The sequence below is a fragment of the Silene latifolia genome, chromosome 9, assembly GCF_048544455.1.
Source record: "Silene latifolia isolate original U9 population chromosome 9, ASM4854445v1, whole genome shotgun sequence".
Taxonomy (NCBI): Eukaryota; Viridiplantae; Streptophyta; class Magnoliopsida; order Caryophyllales; family Caryophyllaceae; genus Silene; species Silene latifolia.
Genome location: NC_133534.1, coordinates 20,918,859 through 20,940,373, shown reverse-complemented (window position 1 = coordinate 20,940,373; position 21,515 = coordinate 20,918,859). Strand labels below are relative to the sequence as shown.

Sequence of the window (21,515 nt, the reverse complement as noted above, 5' to 3'; positions counted from 1 at the left end):
GTCATTCTCTTACAACTACCAACGAGACAAGCCTACATTGAAGGAGTTGCAGGCTAAGAAATACCCATTCTCGGATTCTCGACTTGTCCGGAATGCTCGATGACCTCTTAGAGAAGAAGGTTATACAATTGCCGAGTCGAAGCGCCCGAGCAAGCAAACAAGACAAACGATCCCAATTACAAGCCGTTATCACAGTGGGTGAGTCACCCTATTGAAAAGTGTATAACACTCAAGGAGAAGATCATGCAGCTCTCCAAGGAAGGGAAGATCATTCTTGACTTGGATGACACAGTAACCACAAATCAAACTACTGTAGTCTTGGAGCAACCTGATGAGCCAACTATACGACAAGGACAGTGTGTGTATATGTTGCAGTTCGGAAGTTTTGAGCCTGTGGCATTACGGATCCAAGGGTCATTGTCGTCACTACCTCCAACGTCATTGGAAGAAAGACTACCTCCTCAAGATAAGAATGAGGAAAAGAAGCATGAAGATGACAATGAAGGTTGGACTTTGGTTACGCGCAAGAAGTCAAAGAAACAAACAAGGCAGACAGCGCAACCTGTTCACCGTCGAAGAAAACAATCAAAGAAGACTAAACCTCGCAAGACAAAAGGAAATAAAAAGTCCAAAATAGTTGTCAAACCACATGTCTTGCCAATTGATTTGCTGGAGCAAGAACCACCAAGTCCCGTCACCTTAGAAGAATTCTTCCCGCGAGATTTCATGAACAAGGTTACTGCGTGCACCATCTCAGCTACTGAAAGTGGCGACGATGAAAAGAAGAATGACGAAAGGGGCCTAGATGATGCGATATCACCACAACGGTCTCATTCTGAAAAGGAGAAGGAAATAGTGGCTGCTCTCGATGCCCTTCCTACAAATATGGGGTGGAAGCAAATCTTTCATCTACCTAAAGAGAAGCGTCAGCTGATAATTCAAGGACTTGAGAAGCCAGAGTTGTATGCGGGCAAGATGAAAGAGAAAATTGAGCCTCTTGAGCAATCAACTGGATGTGTCTCCTGCAACGCAGCCTTGAGTTTTTCAGATGAGGATTTACTTCTTGGATCCAAAACTCACAACAGGCCACTTTATGTGTCCGGGTACATCCGGGGGCAAAAGGTCAAGCGCATCTTAATAGATGGAGGCTCAGGAGTCAATCTCATGCCAAAAGCCACTATGAATGAATTAGGTATCACGATGGATGAACTCTCCAGTAGTCGAACAATGATTCATGGTTTCAACTTGAATGGGGAGCGCGCAGTTGACATGATCCGCGTGAATCTTACCATGGGTGATCTTTCTTCCGACACGTTGTTCCATGTCATGGATGGCAAGACATCGTTCAAACTATTGCTGGGACGACCTTGGAAGCACGAAAACGGAGTTGTCGCCTCAACCCTCCATCAATGCTTGAAATATTATCGTGGTGGTGAAAGGAAGATAGACGGAGACGCCAAACCCTTCTCTAAGGTCGACTCTTTCTTCGCTGACGCAAAATTCTTTGAAGAGAATGGTACTTCCAGTGAGTTCATGCCAACCACCATCTCTTCAACAGGAAAAGGAGGTAAGCGGGAAAAGAACATCATCAAAGAAGATGAAGCTGCAAGTCCTGCTAAAGAAAATGATGTTAAGAAAGATGTAGACAAGGTCAACAAAACAGCTACTCTGTTCGTCACCCAAGAAGCAAGAGACGCCGCAGAAAAACTACACCACCACCGACTACGCTACATCCCGAAGTCTCGCCGCAAAGATGGGGAGAGTCCTTTTGCAGAGTGTCTAACACCAAAGATAGAGCCTAAGGATAAAAAGTCAAGTCTGGTGTTCAAGCAGGAATGGGTAGCCAAAGTCGTTACACCTCTACCAAGTTCATCTCAAACGAAGATTGTGAGACCTCCTCCGAATGGTTTCGTCTGTTCATCCAGTCAATCATCAAATGAAGAAAACAAGGGGATATTTGATTCCAATGCTTACAAGCTACTGGCAAAGGCGGGATATGACTTTACAAATCCGACTCCTCTTGGCAAAGTTATAGAAGTTGAGTCGTACGGTCTGAACAAAGCGCAACATGAAGTGTTCAAGCAAGATGGGAGCTTCATGGTGACCAGGGCCGGGCTCGGATATGAGTCTCCTGCGCCTGTGAAGATTGGTGCTCGTAGAAAAAGGGCTACTACGTCTTCTCAGCACATCACAGTAGAAGAGGTCGAAGAAAATGAAGAAGAGGAAAAGATGCATCCATCTTCAGTCTTCGATCGAATAAGTCCACCTCCAGAAAAGTGTCGCCCTTTTATATTCACAAGGTTAAGGAGACCAAGTGCTTCAACCAAACACATTTCTGTATTTGCTAGGCTTAGCAATCAAGGAGAAAGTAAAGTCAAAGTGTCAACACCTTCATTGCGCATAAATAAGAAGGGCGCAATACATGAACGCTTGGGCGGTCCATCAAAAACAGTCTTCAGTCGACTAGGGGCTCCCAAGAAGAATAGTGGCAAGGGTCGTCCTCTCTCAACTTCTGCAACACAAAATGAAGAAGAAGTAAGAGCAAGCGATGACTTGAGAAGCGCAATACCATCTCGCATGAAGCGTATGCAAGTAGTGGATATCATCCAACATGAGCCGCTCAAAGCAAGGAGGCGCGTACTAGTTCTTACTGGTCAGCAAAAGAATGCCAAAGAGATTGTGCCTTCATCTTCACGTCCCTGTGATACAAAGAAGTCAAGTGACTTAGAAATCACAACGTCGTCATATCACATCACAAAGAGAAGAGATACCGACGAGAACGAAGAAGTTGAGGCGGATGAGGCCCCGAAACACTTGAAGACGGGGGCAATCGATCAGATGAACTCAAGGAACTCAACTTGGGAACTATTGAAGATCCTCGGCCCATTTATGTCAGTGCTCTACTGACTAAGGAAGAAGAAGAGGAGTACTACAAGTTGTTGGTCGAGTACAAAGATGTCTTTGCTTGGAGCTATAAAGAGATGCCCGGACTCAGCCCAAAAATTGCAGTTCATCGTCTAGCAATCAAGAAAGGCACCAGTCCCAAAAAGCAACCTCAACGTCGTTTCAGGCCGGAGCTTGTACCTGAAATTGAAAGGGAAGTCAATAAACTCATTGAAGCAGGTTTCATTCGAGAAGTCAAATATTCTACCTGGATAGCGAACATTGTCCCGATCGAAGAAGAATGGACAATTGCGCATATGTGTCGACTTTAGAGACCTTAATGATGCATGCCCGAAGGATGACTTCCCTTTGCCGATTCTGAGTTGATGATTGACGCAACCACTGGTCATGAAGCCCTCTCATTCATGGATTGTACTGCTGGTTACAATCAAATACATATGGCACCCGAAGATCAAGAAGCAACAGGTTTTCGAACCCCAAAAGGGATCTTCTGCTACACGGTCATGCCGTTTGGATTGAAGAATGCTGGCGCTACGTATCAACGCGCAATGCAAAATATTTTCGATGACATGCTACATAAAACAATAGAGTGTTATGTTGATGACGTGGTTGTCAAATCAAAGAAAAGAGAAGACCATATCAAAGACCTTCGATCCGTCTTTGAAAGACTTAGAAAATGTCAACTCAAGATGAATCCACTCAAGTGTGCATTTGGAGTCACATCTGGGAAGTTCTTAGGTTTTGTGGTCAGGCATAGAGGCATTGAAATTGACCAAACAAAAATCAAAGCTATCAACGAAATGCCGGAACCAAAGACGTTGAAAGAGTTGCGCGGATTGCAAGGACGTTTGGCATACATCCGAAGGTTCATCTCTAACTTAGCCGGGCGTTGCCAGCCGTTCAACCATCTCATGAAAAAGGATGCTCCATTTCAATGGGATGAAAAATGCAAAAAGGCTTTTGATAGCATCAAGAAGTACTTGGCCAAAGTCTTGCCATCTTTGGGGCGCCAATTCCAGGAAGGCCACTTTTCCTCTACATTGCAGCACAAGAACGCTCACTGGGGGCAATGTGTGCTCAAGAAATTGAAGACCGCAAGGAGAGAGCACTCTACTACCTGAGTCGTACCTTGGTTGGAGCTGAGTTGAATTACGCGCCCATAGAAAAGATATGTCTTGCTTTGGTGTTCGCCATCCGTGTTGAGGCACTACATGCAAGCGCATACCATACATGTGGTCTCAAAAGCTGATCCAATCAAGTACATACTCTCAGGACCAGTCTTGTCTGGAAGACTTGCGAAATGGGCAATGTTGCTTAAGCAGTATGACTTGGTGTTCGTGCCTCAAAAGGCTGTGAAAGGTCAAGCTATCGCCGACTTCTTTGCTGATCATCCAGTGCCAGCAGAGTGGGAAATTTCAGACGACCTCCCAGGAGAAGAAATTTTCTATGTGGACGTCCTACCTCCATGGCAAATGTACTTTGACGGTGCTGCAAGGCAAGATGGAGCTGGAGCTGGAGTTGTATTCGTAACTCCACAAAATCATCTTATGCCATATGCCTTTACACTCACTCAGTTGTGTACAAATAATATGGCAGAATACCAAGCTCTCATACTCGGTCTTCAAATGGCGATCGAAATAGGTGTCAGGGATATGGACATATATGGAGACTCAAAGCTTGTGGTCAACCAAGTCCTTGGTGAATATGAAGTGAAAAAGGAAGACTTGATTCCCTACCATCAACAGGCATTACAACTGCTGAATCAACTTGACGACATCCATGTTGGTCATGTGCCAAGGAGTGCCAATAAGTTGGCTGACGCGCTTGCTAATCTTGCAGCCACTTTGGCACTGGGGGCAGAAGAGTCTATGAAAGTCCCAGTCTGCAATCGTTGGGTAGTATCATCGCTTGAAGGAGAAGAAAATGTAGACACAACCAACATGATTTGCGTCTACACAGTTGATGAAGATGACTAGCGTCAACCTATCATTGATTTTTTGGACCACCAAAAACTACCCGATGATCCCAAACACAAGGTAGAAATAGTCGACGTGCTCCAAAGTGAAAGATCATAGATCCATATTAGACTCTCCAATAAAATAAATTTATCTCATAAATTGTTGTTAATGTGATCTATGTAACATGCATGCTAATATAAAAGCATAAAAACAAAGTATAAGGAAAAACAATTTCCTTACATTGAATATAAGGTAAAATGGGCACAAATTAGTTCTCCTTACTAATTTGTTCTTGAGCTAAAATAAGTGGATGATCCTCCTTGAATAACCTTCAACTAGAAAGTCTCCTCCAAGTAGCACCCAAGAACAACCCAAATAATATTAATAAGTAAGAACTAGTAACTTATTAATATGTGCCCTTGATAATAATACTAGTAATATTACTAACTATTCTTAGTAATAATAGTATACTAGAGAGGAATTATTGTAGAGAGAAGGAAGAGCTTTTTTCACATGCAAAACATAATGAATTATGTGTAAGTAAGGTAGTGTGAAGAAGTGAATAAATAGATGGAGTGAAGGAAGGGAAGTGGCGGGTGGAATATGATGGAGTGATGGAGTGTATAAACTTTGTCTTATATTTTTCATCTTACATCACATGCAAAATCTTATATAAGATAAATTATGGTAGTATACAAAATAAGGTAAAATGATTATGTAAGTAATCATCCATCACACTTATTTTTACACGGTCCACATGACCATATACGGGTCCATGTTGGTTTTTATATTTGTCGCACAAATCCGTGTAATTATCATATTAAACATCGTATCATGTTTAAATACTTCCATAATTAATTCGTCCAATTCACTCAGTAAATATACGTGTACCACTACACATATTATTTACGTACTAATATTAATCACATTAATCAATTAGTACAATTTTAGTAAATTAACATTAATTAACTAAAACCCGTTTCCCAAAACTTATTATTTAATTATCGCATAATTAAATAATAACTGCCGCTCCTCGAGTTCGCAACTCGAAATCTCTCTAACAATAATCGACTAACCTCTTAGTCTATAAATCAAGGGACTAAATGAATTGTATCTCATACAATTAATTAGTTATCAATTTGGGTTCGTTCCTTTAGGTGTGACCGAAAGGGGTCAGTTGATCACCGCCGTCTCACGACAATAACGTCAAACTCTAGTCAGCCAACCGTTATCGATTTACGTTAATCAACTGACGAGGATCAAATAATTAAATATCTGATGATATTCTATTAATGAGATTTATTATGTTAACGCACTATTGTGGAGGACACTAACTCCAACAATCTCCCACTTGTCCGACACAAGGTGTGCGCTACCAATTCTCTTGTCCGTTTTAATCTCCCACTCAATGCAAGGTGTCTTTCAGGTCGCACTTGCACATGAACACATCGCGAGTGGTTTTCTCGATCGGGAGTGTGACTACCTGACCGGAAAAATCTCTCACAGATTACTTCCGAGCGTGGCCACGCATTTGTAGTCATTAACTCCTCGAGTGGCCTTGAGATATAGTTACCCAACGTGGGTGGACAATTTCTGTATGCCCTATCTATCCTATTGCACAATACTGACTCACCATGACCTAGTAAATGCCCTTTTGGCCTCCTTTCACGGCACGACCTAGGACAAAACCAAAGTCACTCGGAAACTGCACCTGCTCAGATAATAGTCTCCAGTCAAAAGAATCGACTCATTAGAACATCTTAGAGATCCCCGCCACGACCAGGCGTCTATAATAGAACTTAGGGACTCTCTAAATGGTCACTGTCCGGCAAAGTGTCATACACTCGCCCTATGTAATCGACCAGTCATCACATATGACCTTATGGTGTTGAACAACCATCAATCGACTTACAATCTAGTCACTCCGAGACGTCACCTCATTAAGTGACTAGGGACAAAATACAATGTTCATCTTATTCACTTGAATAGTGTTCAACATTGTCTCCACAACTTATTCAGATAAACAAGGTATTAAAATTTAGTCACACTAAATAAAAATTCATAAAAGAATGAATACGAAAACAATGAATATGATTATCATATATATAATAAAAGATACACTATCCAATTATTACATATCCATAATCTAAAGAAAATCTGGTACTCGTCTCAATCCCATAGAGACGACATGACCATCATGCTTAGCCTTTGATAAAGGCTTGGTTAAAGGATCAGCAATGTTGTCATCCGTCCCAACCTTACAAATGTCAATTTCCTTCCTTTCCACATAATCTCTAATTACATGGTATTTCCTTTCAATGTGTCTAGATTTGTTACTAGACTTAGGCTCTTTGGCTTGAAAAATAGCTCCATTGTTATCACAATATAGAGTGATAGGATCTTTGGCGGAATGGACTACTCCTAGCCCCTCCATGAATTGCCTAATCCAAACAACTTCCTTCGCACCTCGGACGCCGCAAGGTACTCAACCTCTGTTGTAGAATCCGCAGTAACACTTTGCTTGAAGCTCTTCCAAAGAAACAGCTCCTCCATTTAGCATAAACACGTAGCCGGATTGGGATTTCATGTCATCCCGATCGGTTTGGAAACTTGCGTCCGTGTAACCTCTTACACACAACTCAGTTTGTCCTCCAAACACTAAGAACGAATCCTTAGTTCTTCTCAAGTACTTAAGGATGTTCTTTACGGCTATCCAGTGACTCTCACCAGGCTTGGCTTGATACCGACTTGTCATGCTCAAGGCATACGCAACGCCGGGACGAGTGCAAATCATAGCATACATGATAGACCCAACAACGGAAGCATAAGGGATGGTCTTCATGTGTTCAATTTCCTTAGGGGTAGAGGGAGACCGTGACTTGCTCAAAGTAATCCCTTGGCCCATAGGTAGAAATCCTCTCTTGGAGTCTTTCATATTGAACCGGTCAAGAACTTTGTCAATATAAGCTTCTTGACTCAATGCTAGTATCCTCTTGGACCTATCCCTATAGATCGGGATACCTAAGATTCGTTGTGCCTCTCCCAAGTCCTTCATTTGGAAGTGTTTCCCTAGCCACTCCTTAACGGAAGTGAGCGATGGAATGTCATTCCCAATGAGCAATATGTCATCCACATATAGGACAAGGAATACAACCTTACTCCCACTAAACTTCATGTATAAACACGGTTCTTCCACACTTCTAGTGAATCCGTATTGTTTAATGACATGATCAAAGCGATGGTTCCAACTCCTAGATGCTTGCTTAAGACCATAAATGGACTTCTTGAGCTTACACACCTTCTTAGGGTTAGATGTATCCACAAAACCTTCGGGTTGTATCATGTACACCTCTTCTTCTAGAATCCCATTCAAAAAGGCGGTTTTGACATCCATTTGCCAAATCTCATAATCATGAAATGCGGCAACCGCTAAGATTATCCTAATGGACCTAAGCATAGCGACCGGAGCGAAGGTTTCGTCATAGTGTAAACCATGAACTTGGGTGAAACCTTTTGCCACCAATCTAGCTTTGTAAACATCCACATGTTTATCCACGCCGAGTTTAATTTTGTATATCCATTTACACTTTGAAGAGGTCGCACTCCCTCGGTAAATCCACCAAGTCCCATACTTGGTTCTCGTACATGGAATCCATTTCGGACCGCATGGCTTCTAGCCAAAGCGAGGAGTCGGGACTAGACATGGCCGATTTGTAGGTAGTGGGTTCATTACTTTCAAGAAGTAACAAAACACCATCCTCTTCGATGTTACCAAGGTAGCGATCAGGTGGATTAGAAATCCTACTTGACTTTCTAGGAATAATTACCGTTTCAGAGGAAGAGGGAATGCTTTCCTCCACGTTCTCCTCTCCCTCATTCTCGGTTTGTGGCTCTCGAACTTCTTCAAGTTCAAATTTTCTCCCACTCTGTCTCCTAGAAATAAATTCCTTTTCTAGGAAGACAAAGATCACGAGCCACAAACACTTTGTTCTCGTGTTTATTGTAGAAGTAATAGCCACGTGTTTCCCTTGGATATCCTACAAAAAGACATTTGTCGACACAGGTGCAAGCTTATTGTCGGACTTGATCTTAACGTACGCTTCGCAACCCCAAATACGCATGAATGACAAATGAGGGACTCTCCCTGTCCATATCTCATATGGAGTCTTATCGGCCGCTTTAGTCGGGCTTCGATTTAGTGAAAATACTGCAGACAAGAGTGCAAAACCCCAAAATGAACTAGGAAGCTCAGTTAGACTCATCATTGACCGAACCATATCAAGTAAAGTTCGGTTTCTCCTTTTCGCCACACCATTTAATTGCGGTGTGCCAGGAGGAGTCCATTGTGATACTATACCACAATCTTTTAGGTGTGAATCAAATTCAATATTTAGATACTCACCACCACGGTCGGACCGTAGAGTCTTTATCTTTTTATCCAATTGGTTCTCTACTTCCTTTTGAAACTCTTTGAACTTGTCAAAGGCTTCACTTTTGTTCTTCATTAAGTAGACATACCCATATCTACTTAAGTCATCAGTAAAAGTAATGAAGTAGAGAAAACCTCCTCTAGCGGTGATGGTTAATGGTCCACACACATCCGTGTGTATGAGAGCCAAAACCTCACTAGCTCGTGTCCCTTTTCCCGCAAAAGGTGCACGAGTCATCTTGCCTAAAAGGCAAGACTCGCATGTACCATAAGATTCGAAACCAAATGGTTTGAGCACTTTTGATGAAGCAAGTCTCTTAATGCGTCTTTCGTTTATGTGGCCTAAACGACAATGCCAAAGGTAGGATTCGTTTGGATCACCCTTTTTTAGCTTTTTAGTTTCCATATGATAAACGTCATTAACATCATTTAAAACATAAATGCCTCCAATTGAAATGGCCTTGCCATAAACCACATCATTTAAAGAAAAAGTACAACACTTGTCCTTAATCATAAAACAAAAGCCTTCCGCGTCTAACGCGGAAATGGAGATGATGTTCTTAGTTAAAGTTGGTACAAAATAACACTTATTTAAATACAACTCTAAACCACTAGCTAAAGTGAGCACATAGGTCCCTACGGCAACGGCGGCTACTCTAGCTCCATTGCCCATGCGGAGATCCACATCACCTTTTGCTAGTGCTTGCACGTCCCTTATACCCCGCAAATGGTTACAAAGGTGAGAGCCACATCCGGTATCAAGTACCCAAGTGGAAGTACAAGCATAATTAACGTCTATCACATAGAGAGAGAAATCATACCAATAGGCGTCACACGCCCTTCCTTGAGATCCTCCAAGTATTTGGGACAACTCCTCCTATAATGCCCCTTCCCATTACAATGGAAACATTCGGCCTCGGAGAGCTTGACACTTTTTGCCTTGGGATTGCCATTCACAACGGCCTTCCCCTTTCCCTTGTCAATTTTCTTTGACGATTTCTTGAATTGGGACTTTTCTTTCCCTTTTCCTTTCTTGACTCCAAGAGACATGTTCTTTAACTTCATGGTTAAAACATCTCCCTTTTCACTCTCACTAGCCTCCATATCCCTCTCCGCTTGGGTGAGGAGTGCATGAATTTCATGGTAACTCTTATCCATACCATTCATGTTATAGTTTACCCTAAAGTGGGCAAACTTGGTGGGGAGTGAGTGAAGGATACGATCCACCACAAGAGTTTTAGGAATCTTACACCCTAGACGCTCTAGGATGTCAACATATTCGACCATTTTAAGGACATGGGGACCAACCTTTTGGCCCCTCTCAAGCTTAGCTTCAAAGAAGCGTGCCGCCGCATCGTATTGACGGACTTTAGGTGTTTGTGAAAACATAGTGATCATACGAGTGAATATCTCGTAAGCATTTAAAGAAATGCATGATAGCTTGAGGTTTGGCGATATTGACCATATCAACACATTCTTGATATCATTCAACATCCTCACATAGTCATCATGGGCGGTCCGCACCGCCGATGAAGCTCTTGCACCGGGCTCAATAGGAGGAGCATCGGTCAAGTAAGTGAGCACATTGTCGGACAACGCGGCACTTTTGATGTTGGATTCCCATTCAAGAAAGTTACTACCGTCATCTTTTAAAATACATTTGTCCATTACGGACCTTAGCCATGAATCTTTGCCTAGTGAAGTAGTCGATGGAGTTGATGAAGTTGCCATTGCGAATTAAAATGCTACAACAAAAAGGGAAAATTAACATTCATTGTTTTAAAAAATTACTTGTAAAAACATGTTTAGCAAGTTTTAGCATTTATATAATGACCTCCCACTAAATTATATAAATGATTCCAAGACCCAAATATTAAACAAAAATGAGCATCGCTTGGGCGAAACATCCCATAATTGCGTAAATTTGGTAAGTCACGTTGACTAATTCTACCTCTAGAACTCTTGGTCGACAAATTTCCTCAAATTTATCTACTAGCCCCGGAACACAAGACCGTCTTATATCCCGTTGAGTCCAACCAATTTTGGCGTGTGATAACCGCTTACCACCCTACTTACCCAAGGTAAAAAGAGAACACCCCGCTTGGGCGAGCGTGGCTCTAATGAACAAGAGATTCATAGGTGTTTCTAATTGGTAAGGCTAATCTCAATTTTAGTTATGTGAGAGATCTTGTCAATTTAGTCATAAATTCCTTATAAGTGAATTAATTCAGTGAATGTAAATGACGTGAATTGACAACCGCGAAAAAAAATAAAATGCATGTGAATGGCGATTTTGGCATGCGCGAAAATAAAACAAGCAAACATGTAAGCATATGAATAAATCCTAGTATGGCCTCCTAGTTAATAAACAACTAGTCTATTACACTTCGGAAACCAACTCCTTGGTCCCTTGCCTCTTCATTCCTTAAGTGGCTCTTCCTTGTGGGATTTGGAACACCTTCCAAAAATAGACTCCGTCTCGTTGTAATCCGTATTGGAAACGCCGGTAAAATAACTATTACAAATTAATTACATAGCTATTCCTATTATACATTAATTAATAAAATGAATGAAACTATTAATTAATTACAAACCGACGATACGAGATCGTATTTAATTACAAACAAATCGATATTCCCATTCATTTCGGGTAATAACGATTAAAAATCAACTAGGCCATACTAGGTACAAAAGATAAATACTTTAAATAAATGACAATCATTCATTCAACTTAAATAAATATGCTTAAAATGCTGTAAATATGATGCCAAAATCGCCCTACCTATCTTCATTGGTATCCATCTCGGTTTTGTGGATTTAATCGATTTTTAACATGTAAAAATCAATAATTAACTCTTAAATCTCATTTAAGTCCAAACTAATTGTCCAAACTGTTTTGAACCTAAAAATTAGTCCTCACTAATTTTATGATAAATAATTAGTTTGGTTTGGTGATAATTTGCTAATTAAATCGGAAAAATCATAATATTTAAGTAAAAATCCAAAATAATTGAAAAATTACCCAAACAATTGAAACAAAAATTTTTAGTATTCTGGAACACTCCCAAGAACACCAAAAAGTCATAAAAATTGCCCAAAATTTCGGATAAATTTTGTGAAGAAAAAGATCGATATTTATCGGTTTTTAACCACTAAAACCAATAAATCATCAAAACAAAGTGAAAACACACATGCAAAATCACTTTTGACATTTAAATAATATTCTTAAATGTACATAAATTTATCATGGGCAGAATCAAAAATTTCGAAATTATGATTAATAAATTGGACTTTTATCGACTTTTTACTCAAAAAATCAATAAACATGCAAAAAATTCGAACCAACCTTCAACCTTTTGCATACAATTAGTAGAAAACATGCATGAACTACCATAAAAAGGCCATGCACCGAATCAACATTTAACCAATTTTAGTCAATTTTTCACTAAAATGCGACATTTTGACTCGGTTTTCTACCAAAAAACATTAAAATTAGCAAAATTACTTGAAAAATCACCAAAAATTCCACAAACCTTTTGAGATCAGTAGGTATGCATGTCCCAAAAATTTCGTGCCAAAACCTCTTCTAACACAATTTTTGAGTTTTTACTAATTATCTCATAATTCATAAAAATGCTTAAAATCAACATGCAAATTACAAGCCTATGCTCTGATACCACTTGAAAGATCATAGATCCATATTAGACTCTCCAATAAAATAAATTTATCTCATAAATTGTTGTTAATGTGATCTATGTAACATGCATGCTAATATAAAAGCATAAAAACAAAGTATAAGGAAAAACAATTTCCTTACATTGAATATAAGGTAAAATGGGCACAAATTAGTTCTCCTTACTAATTTGTTCTTGAGCTAAAATAAGTGGATGATCCTCCTTGAATAACCTTCAACTAGAAAGTCTCCTCCAAGTAGCACCCAAGAACAACCCAAATAATATTAATAAGTAAGAACTAGTAACTTATTAATATGTGCCCTTGATAATAATACTAGTAATATTACTAACTATTCTTAGTAATAATAGTATACTAGAGAGGAATTATTGTAGAGAGAAGGAAGAGCTTTTTTCACATGCAAAACATAATGAATTATGTGTAAGTAAGGTAGTGTGAAGAAGTGAATAAATAGATGGAGTGAAGGAAGGGAAGTGGCGGGTGGAATATGATGGAGTGATGGAGTGTATAAACTTTGTCTTATATTTTTCATCTTACATCACATGCAAAATCTTATATAAGATAAATTATGGTAGTATACAAAATAAGGTAAAATGATTATGTGAGTAATCATCCATTACACTTATTTTACACGGTCCACATGACCATATACGGGTCCATGTTGGTTTTTATATTTGTCGCACAAATCCGTGTAATTATCATATTAAACATCGTATCATGTTTAAATGCTTCCATAATAAATTCGTCCAATTCACTCAGAAATATACGTGTACCACTACACATATTATTTACGTACTAATATTAATCACATTAATCAATTAGTACAATTTTAGTAAATTAACAGTTAATTAACTAAAACCCGTTTCCCAAAACTTATTATTTAATTATCGCATAATTAAATAATAACTGCCGCTCCTCGAGTTCGCAACTCGAAATCTCTCTAACAATAATCGACTAACCTCTTAGTCTATAAATCAAGGGACTAAATGAATTGTATCTCATACAATTAATTAGTTATCAATTTGGGTTCGTTCCTTTAGGTGTGACCGAAAGGGGTCAGTTGATCACCGCCGTCTCACGACAATAACGTCAAACTCTAGTCAGCCAACCGTTATCGATTTACGTTAATCAACTGACGAGGATCAAATAATTAAATATCTGATGATATTCTATTAATGAGATTTATTATGTTAACGCACTATTGTGGAGGACACTAACTCCAACACAAAGTTCATTCACTATAAAGGGACACTCTACAGAAGTTCTTTCTCAGGCCAATGGTTGAGGTGTCTAAGCAAGGACGAAGCTACCGAAGCAATGCATGAAGCTCATTCTGGCATTTGTGGTGCTCATCAATCTGGGCCTAAACTTCATGATCGTGTAAAGAGAATGGGGTATTACTGGCCAACCATGGTGCAAGCACTACTACAGATACAGCCTATAACAACGGGTAAAAACCGTTGTAAAATAAAAAAGCGGACGTTGTTAAAGCGGCCGTTGTAGAAGGTATTTACAACGGTTTTGCTTATTTAGTGAAACCGTTGTCTAAAGTATTCACCACGGTTAAAAGCCGTTGTTGTTGGGTGTTCTCCGTTGTGGAAAGTGTTTCAAAATTTTGGAGGGAATGATATAACAACGGTTGTCGTATGTATAACCGTTGTTGTAACTTTCCCTCCAAAATTGTGAAGTATTTTGACAACGGGTTTATGGTACATACCCGTTGTTGAAAGTTTTTGTAACAACGGTTCTTTGTTTAATACCCGTTGTTGTAATTTTACCTCCAAAATTGTGAAGAGTTTTAACAACGGTTCTTTGATTAAAACCTGTTGTTGAATATTATGCGCGCGTATTTGTGAATGTCATTCACAACGGTGTTATTTTTATTAACCGTTGTGAAAGGTATTGACAACGGTTTTTTTTTTAGTAACCGTTTTTATTACGAACTCCTATTGTTTTGAAAAAATAAATTTGTTTCATGCCATTCAAAAACCTGCATATATACCAGCACCAGCATAAATCACAGCTGGGTTCATCAGAACTCAATAGATTCAATTCAACCACAACAGCAGCTGCATCATATATATATATATACTTACAAGGAGTTGAATTTACATGAACTAATCATTCCCTAACTTCAACAAAAAATTTACTAATAAGTTGATCTAAACTCTGAGTATCATGCATATTCTAAGACGTAGTTGCCCCACATGTCTCTTACCTCGTCTATATCTATATTTGAGTACTTGCTCAACTGCTTACGACGGGTTGATTGCATACTGCGGAAAAACAAAGAGAAGACATTATGGTATATATAGCGACAAGCAAGACAACATAGCAACATCATGGCATATATAGCGACAAGCAAGACAACATTAGCTCTAATTTTAAAAAAGTAATAAACACATTATTAAATTACTAACCTTTGGAGGAATAATGATATATCTTCGCCTAATAATCTCCAACATGAACCGACAAGCGTAGTATCCACATTGTATGCTATCTGGTGGGCGAGGGCCTATTATTACATAAAAACAAACAGACGAGAGAAGGCTCACATCATAATCTTGAACTTTAGGTATTGTATTAGTATTAAACACAGATTTTGCACTTAATGTTATTGTATTTGAGCACGTACCCCTGTTATCGTAATAAATTCAGGGCCAACATCAGAATCTTTCGTGGGTTGATCCTGCTCGTTTGCTCTTTTCTTCTCAAAGGCCCTTTTTTTAAAAATAAAAAGGAGGCGTAAACTCATTTTTTAGGGGCAAAAATGAGCTTTTTTCTATAAATAAAAATTGAAACTTAATGTTATTATAAATAAATCAGTATTATAAACTTACATATTAATCAAGCGCTTAAAAGTCTCGCTTGGTTGGTGATGTATAGAGTCCAACCGTAAAACTTTTTCTTTGCTTAGGCATGATGGTCGCTAGCACCCAATGAGTCCTACATCAAGAGACATCATCATTATTAACAAGTACATATATTAGTTATGAAAATGCAATTGTAGGGGGAAACGTAATATTAATTTGTTTATTACCCTTTTTCATTATAAGCGCCAAAAATCAGCTTCTTGTTGGTTGTCGTCAATTGCTGAGCAATATAATCTACCCGTTCTTTGAACGAGACTTCCGGAATAAATAAAGATAAAACATAGGGGCACAGGAATCCGTATTGATCAGATGGAATATTCTTCTCGGGGATCACTCTCAATTGCAATATCCTACATTATTACGGTATTAATTCCGGTATTTAAAACACTATCTACCTAGTAGTCAGAATATTAGACTATGAAATTATTTATTAAGAAACTTACTTCATCCAAACAAATATGTGTGCTATATCAATCTGTCTAGTCCAAATTATACGGCTAGCGATCCCATGATATAAGCGCTTGGCGCTCAGCCCTAGAATATCCTCCTCGAGCGGAATAATTATCGCTTGCTCGGAGGCTATGCGATGGCCAGACCTCCTCATACGATCTCATCATCGTCCCCGTTCTTACTTTTTCCATGTAATCCTTCCCTTTATATTTTGTGGAGTTTATACTCCTAACTTTCACGGCCGGGAAAGAATGAGTCTTTGATGTGGTGCTACTACCACCATCCTACACATGTAGTATAGATAATTAAAATAATAAAAAATCCAAAGGTAACATATCCTAGTTGGAGTAATAAAAATAAAAGCGTACTTAATTAAATACCTCGTCAACCTGCTCTTTCAATGATGAGGTAGTAGTAGCAGGTAAGACTGGGGACTTAGGCTTATCAGTCTTTTTTGTCCCCTACACAAAATTACCATGCTTTTTATAAATACAGACAAAATATAAATAAAGGGGCGAGGTTAATTTTTAAAAAAATGGAGAAGTTAATTAAATACATACCTCATCAAGTTGTTGTGAAGTCGAGGTTGTTGGCATGTCTGTGGACTTAGGCTTATCCGCCAAAGCCGCCTTTTTGTTCCCTACAAAAAAAAATAACATATAAATTTAACATATAAAAACATTCAACAATTAAAAATGTAACACACATATATATATAAAGGTATTTCTTCTAACCCCAATCGCTTTCCATTGCTCAGGTGAGGCGGCGAGATATCTTCGCCAAGTAGATGTGAGTATTAGGCCATTGGATGAAACTTCCAAGCGCATCTCCCAGAATGGTAATGTCGTCACGAACTGGGACAGGCAGTGGAAAGTTTTCATGGCCTGGAAAGACTGTAGTTATCTCTACTATTGTATGATTCGGCAAAAGTTTTTCGCCATGAATAACTACAGTTTCCGCTGCTGCAGATTTGTTTTCTACGAGACCCTGGCCAACACGCACACGTGGCTTTTCGATTCTATTAGGGTCGAAGAATAACGGCCTATTGTTTACGGCCTGAAGAATATACACATACATACATTATTATATCTTTGCAAAAACGCTTCAAAGATTCAAAAGATTTTGCAAAAACGCTTTCATCTCGGCCGATTTTTGCACAAACTTCAGCATTCATATAAATTTAACTAATTAAACACTTCATGCATACCTTACCAAAACAGGAACCGACTTGAAGGGGATGTATCTTTGTTTTCCATCACCGTCTTCTCATCAAGTTGCATCTCCTTTTCAGACCCATTATTTACCTAATAAAATTAACCAATTCAATGGCACCATGTCAGAAGTTGGCAGTGAACACACCCCCTGATCTTACCCAAAAAAAAAAAAAAAAAAAAATAAGGAAGTATATTAGGTACCTGATCGGCTTTAGTTGTTACAACTTCAGAAGCATTATTAGGTACCTGATCTTTCTGAATCTCGTTGACCGATACTTCCTTCTCATGTATTGCCAAGGTAGTAGCGGCCTCTTCACCAATCTGTTGTACCTTATTATTACCCCCTTTAGAAATGACATCCTCCATCATCTTCACTTCTTCTTCGAAAGCTTACCTCCAAAGATTCACTTTAGTAGTACGGATGCCATTAATCAAGTCGCTTGCCAAGAATGTAATGTGTCCGCAATTTTTATCCCAACAATAACATGTGAATTGAACTTAAATGAAAATAATAGAATAAATGTTACCATGTCGGCGTTCTCGGACTTAGTCTTCCTTTTCTTCTTTATCCGGGCGCTTTCCCATAATATTTCGTTACTCCAACCTGTAACGGGACGCCCCTCAAACGACCTGGATGTTCGGGTCGGCCGATCGCTCTAGCAAGAACGTCATTACGACCACTGGGAGTGAATTTCCCTTCTTCTACCTCTTTCAATACGTTATCCTATAATATATTAAATAAACTTCAAATTATATTTGTGACTAAAATAATAAAGTTAGTAATGAACTCGTCTTAATAAAATAATGCTTACTATGTAATCTAGTACCAATATTTCTTGAATAACACCATAATAAAGGCATTTTCCCCAAATAGGCTTTTTATCTTTTGAAGTAGCAAAGTGCATTGCCTCAAATTCAGAACTCACACCACTATTTTGCATTGTGCTCACCTCATCTTGCTCGCGGGTGTAAAAAGTATATCCATTAATGGCAAAACTGTTGTAAAAGGTGACTCTGGCATTTGGACCTAAACCAAGACGTAGTAACCTAGGAGAGATGTCATCACCAGTTTGATCGATTACACTCGTAAGACAATATTCCTAAACCACTCTGAAAACGTCTTCGTATGCTCGTTCGCAATCCACTTCTCGGTCTTGTTTTGGTGATCGTATTTGTGCTCATCTTTGTGTTGTTGAATATAAGGTTGCACCTCATCTTCGTTGTTTAGCACATACATGTGTGCTAAATGCAACATTTCACGTGTCACAATTTTTTCAACCCGACCCCTAATACCTTTTCCTAGGTCATCCAAATCACTATTATGACGATTCTTAGAAACGCCAATCAACTCCTCAGGGGAGAGAGATGAGCGTAACAATATGAAAGAGCTTCGTCTAAAATAGCGCGTTCAGCAATACAACCTTCTGGACGATACCGATTAGATGTATAGTCCTTGTAGACTTTCATCAATCTTTCGAAAGGATATTGGTATCTCAAGTACACGGGCCCAAGGTACAAAATCTCCCTAACCAAGTGAATGGTCAGATGAATCATGATAGTGAAGAAAGAGGGTGGAAAATACATTTCCAACCGACAAAGAGAGGTTACAACGAGGTCCCGAATGAATCCGCGTCATCGGGATCGATGACTTTCTCGCATATGGACTGGAAGAAGAGACAGAATCTAGTTATAGCATATCTTACCTTTTCGGGTAAAATGGAACGAATAGCCACAAGTAGTAATTGTTGCATCAAAGTGTGACAATCATGTGACTTTAACCCGATGAGTTTTAGGTCTTGCATCGACACTAGGCTTTTGATGTTCGACGAATAACCATGTGGCACTTTAATTCCATTCAAGCATGCACATAACTCTTTTCTCTCATTCCGTGAAAGGGTAAAAGGTGCTGGCGGTAAAAATGTACGATTACCTCTCTTCTGTGGTGCCAACTCTAGCCTAATACCCATCATTTTCATATCTTCCCTAGTCTGCGGCGTTATCCTTTGTTTTACCAGAACATTCGAAGGGTATTGATAATATTATCACAGACATTTTTCTCAATGTGCATGAAATCGAGGCAATGCCGACCTCCAGTCGGCCAATATGGAAGTTTATCAAAAAATATGGATCTTTTCTTATACCCACGAGTAGACAATTTAAAGCCGCTCTTCTTCCCATAATCTATCTCAATATGCTTTACTTTCTGATAAACTTCATGCCCACTCAAAATTCTAGGAGGTTGACGAAGTTCTTGTCTTCCATTGAATGCTTTCTGCATCTTGCGATAACAATGGTCATGAGACAAGAACCTCCTATTTTCCATATACACATACTTACGAGAAGACTTCAAGTATTCAGACTCAATATCCTCCCCACACAATGGACAAGCCTCTTTCCCATGAACTGTGTGCCCGAAAGGTCGCCATAAGCCGGATAGTCGGTTATTGTACACAATAACATCGCTCTCAAATTGAAAGTTTCGTTCTTATATGCATCAAATACTTCTATCCCACTATCCCACAACAATCGCAAATCATCTAGAAGAGGTTCCAAATATACATCTATATCATTTCCAGGTTGTTTAGGGCCGAAAATTAACAACGACAACATCAAATACTTTCTTTTCATGCACACATATGGAGGTAAGTTATAAATAGCCAACACTACGGCCAAGTACTATGTTGGCTACTCATGTTTCCGTGTGGGTTCATTCCATCCGTGGACAGCGCTAGACGTAAGTTTCTAGGTTCATTGCCGAACTCGGGATACTTAGCGTCGAACGATTTCCATTGCTTACCATCTGCCGGGTGTCTTAGCTTTCCATCATTTATTCTTCCCGTTTCATGCCAAGTTAACATTTTTGCATCATCGGGATTCGCATAAATCCTTATGACTCTTGGTATCAATGGAAAATACCACAACACCTTAGCCGGATCCCTTCCTTATCCTTATAACGCCACTCCAAACATTTAGGGCAATTGGTTAAGTTTTGATATAATTTCCGATACAATATGCAATCATTTGGACATGCATGTATTTTCTCATATTTCATACCCACTCCTCTTATTAGTTTTTTCGCCTCATATGTCTTAACAGGTAGAACATTACCATCGTAGAAGCAACTCCTTTATCAAGGCTAAAAACTAGTGAAACACGTGTCACTCACCCCATTTGCCCCCTTGATATTATACAACTTCACCACAACAGACATTTTTGTGAACTTACAACCAGGATAAAGAGGTGCTTCAGACTCACACAACTTCTCATACATGTTGTTAAGGTCATCCCAATTACTAGTGTCATCACCTACATCTTCAAAAGCAATGGACTCATCATCATTCTCTTCATTATCTATAGACCCAACATTCAACTTCTCTACTTCCAACTCTTCCAACTCAAAAACTCGGCAAACTCAGGATCATCAGTTAGCCTTTCGTGTACCTCAACATCATCTTCTTTAGAGTTATTCTCTTCCTCTAATGATTCCCCATGAAAAATCCAAAGTGTATAGGATCGACTAAATCTCCACTTTTCTAGGTGTATTTTAACGTCCGGAAAAGCCATATAGCTAATATTACCACATCTTTCACAAGGACATGCAATACTAGAAGAACCTTTCAAATTGTTCTAAACGAATTCATAAAATTCAGCTAAACCATCCTTGTAGGTGCGGTCACTCATATTTGCATCAATCATCCAAGTTCGAGTCATTATTCTACATTCGTAATAATAGGCAACTAATTCAGAAAAATACAATAATAGGCAAACAAATAAACGAAATTCAAAAAAGCAATTAAGCTAAATTATCAACAAATTAGATAATAACCCAAAAAATCCTATATCTAGTTATAATAAGCGTTGCTAAGAAACATATATATACCTGATTGATAAACACGCGCGATGAGGGAGAGAAGACGTGACAACAGTGACGGAGATGAAGACAGAGAGACGATCAGGGAGGAATGGAGGATGATATAGTAGCAGTATTAGCTTG

At 39.1% G+C, this 21,515-nt stretch overlaps 2 protein-coding genes across 2 annotated transcripts; both read left to right on the top strand.

The window, feature by feature from the left end:
* The first annotated feature begins 243 nt into the window (after positions 1-243).
* Positions 244-3,215, top strand: LOC141600697 (uncharacterized). The gene is made up of 3 exons (XM_074420941.1): positions 244-1,839; positions 1,990-2,368; positions 2,839-3,215. Exons 1-3 carry the CDS (start codon positions 244-246, stop codon positions 3,213-3,215), a joined length of 2,352 nt encoding a protein of 783 aa, XP_074277042.1.
* A 900-nt stretch (positions 3,216-4,115) lies between these two features.
* LOC141600696 (uncharacterized) lies at positions 4,116-4,880 on the top strand. The gene has a single exon (XM_074420940.1). The coding sequence runs from the start codon at positions 4,116-4,118 to the stop codon at positions 4,878-4,880; it is 765 nt and encodes a 254-aa protein (XP_074277041.1).
* Positions 4,881-21,515: the final 16,635 nt, after the last annotated feature.

Excerpts from the sequence above, each read along its gene's own strand:
- LOC141600697 (XM_074420941.1), top strand. The coding sequence starts at position 244 with ATGCAGCTCTCCAAGGAAGGGAAGATCATTCTTGACTTGGATGACACA. Across the intron at positions 1,840-1,989 it reads TGGTGTTCAAGCAGGAATGG|GCGGGATATGACTTTACAAA; the intron begins GTAGCCAAAGTC and ends CTACTGGCAAAG. Across the intron at positions 2,369-2,838 it reads GCTTAGCAATCAAGGAGAAA|ATGAACTCAAGGAACTCAAC; the intron begins GTAAAGTCAAAG and ends GCAATCGATCAG.
- LOC141600696 (XM_074420940.1), top strand. The coding sequence starts at position 4,116 with ATGCAAGCGCATACCATACATGTGGTCTCAAAAGCTGATCCAATCAAG.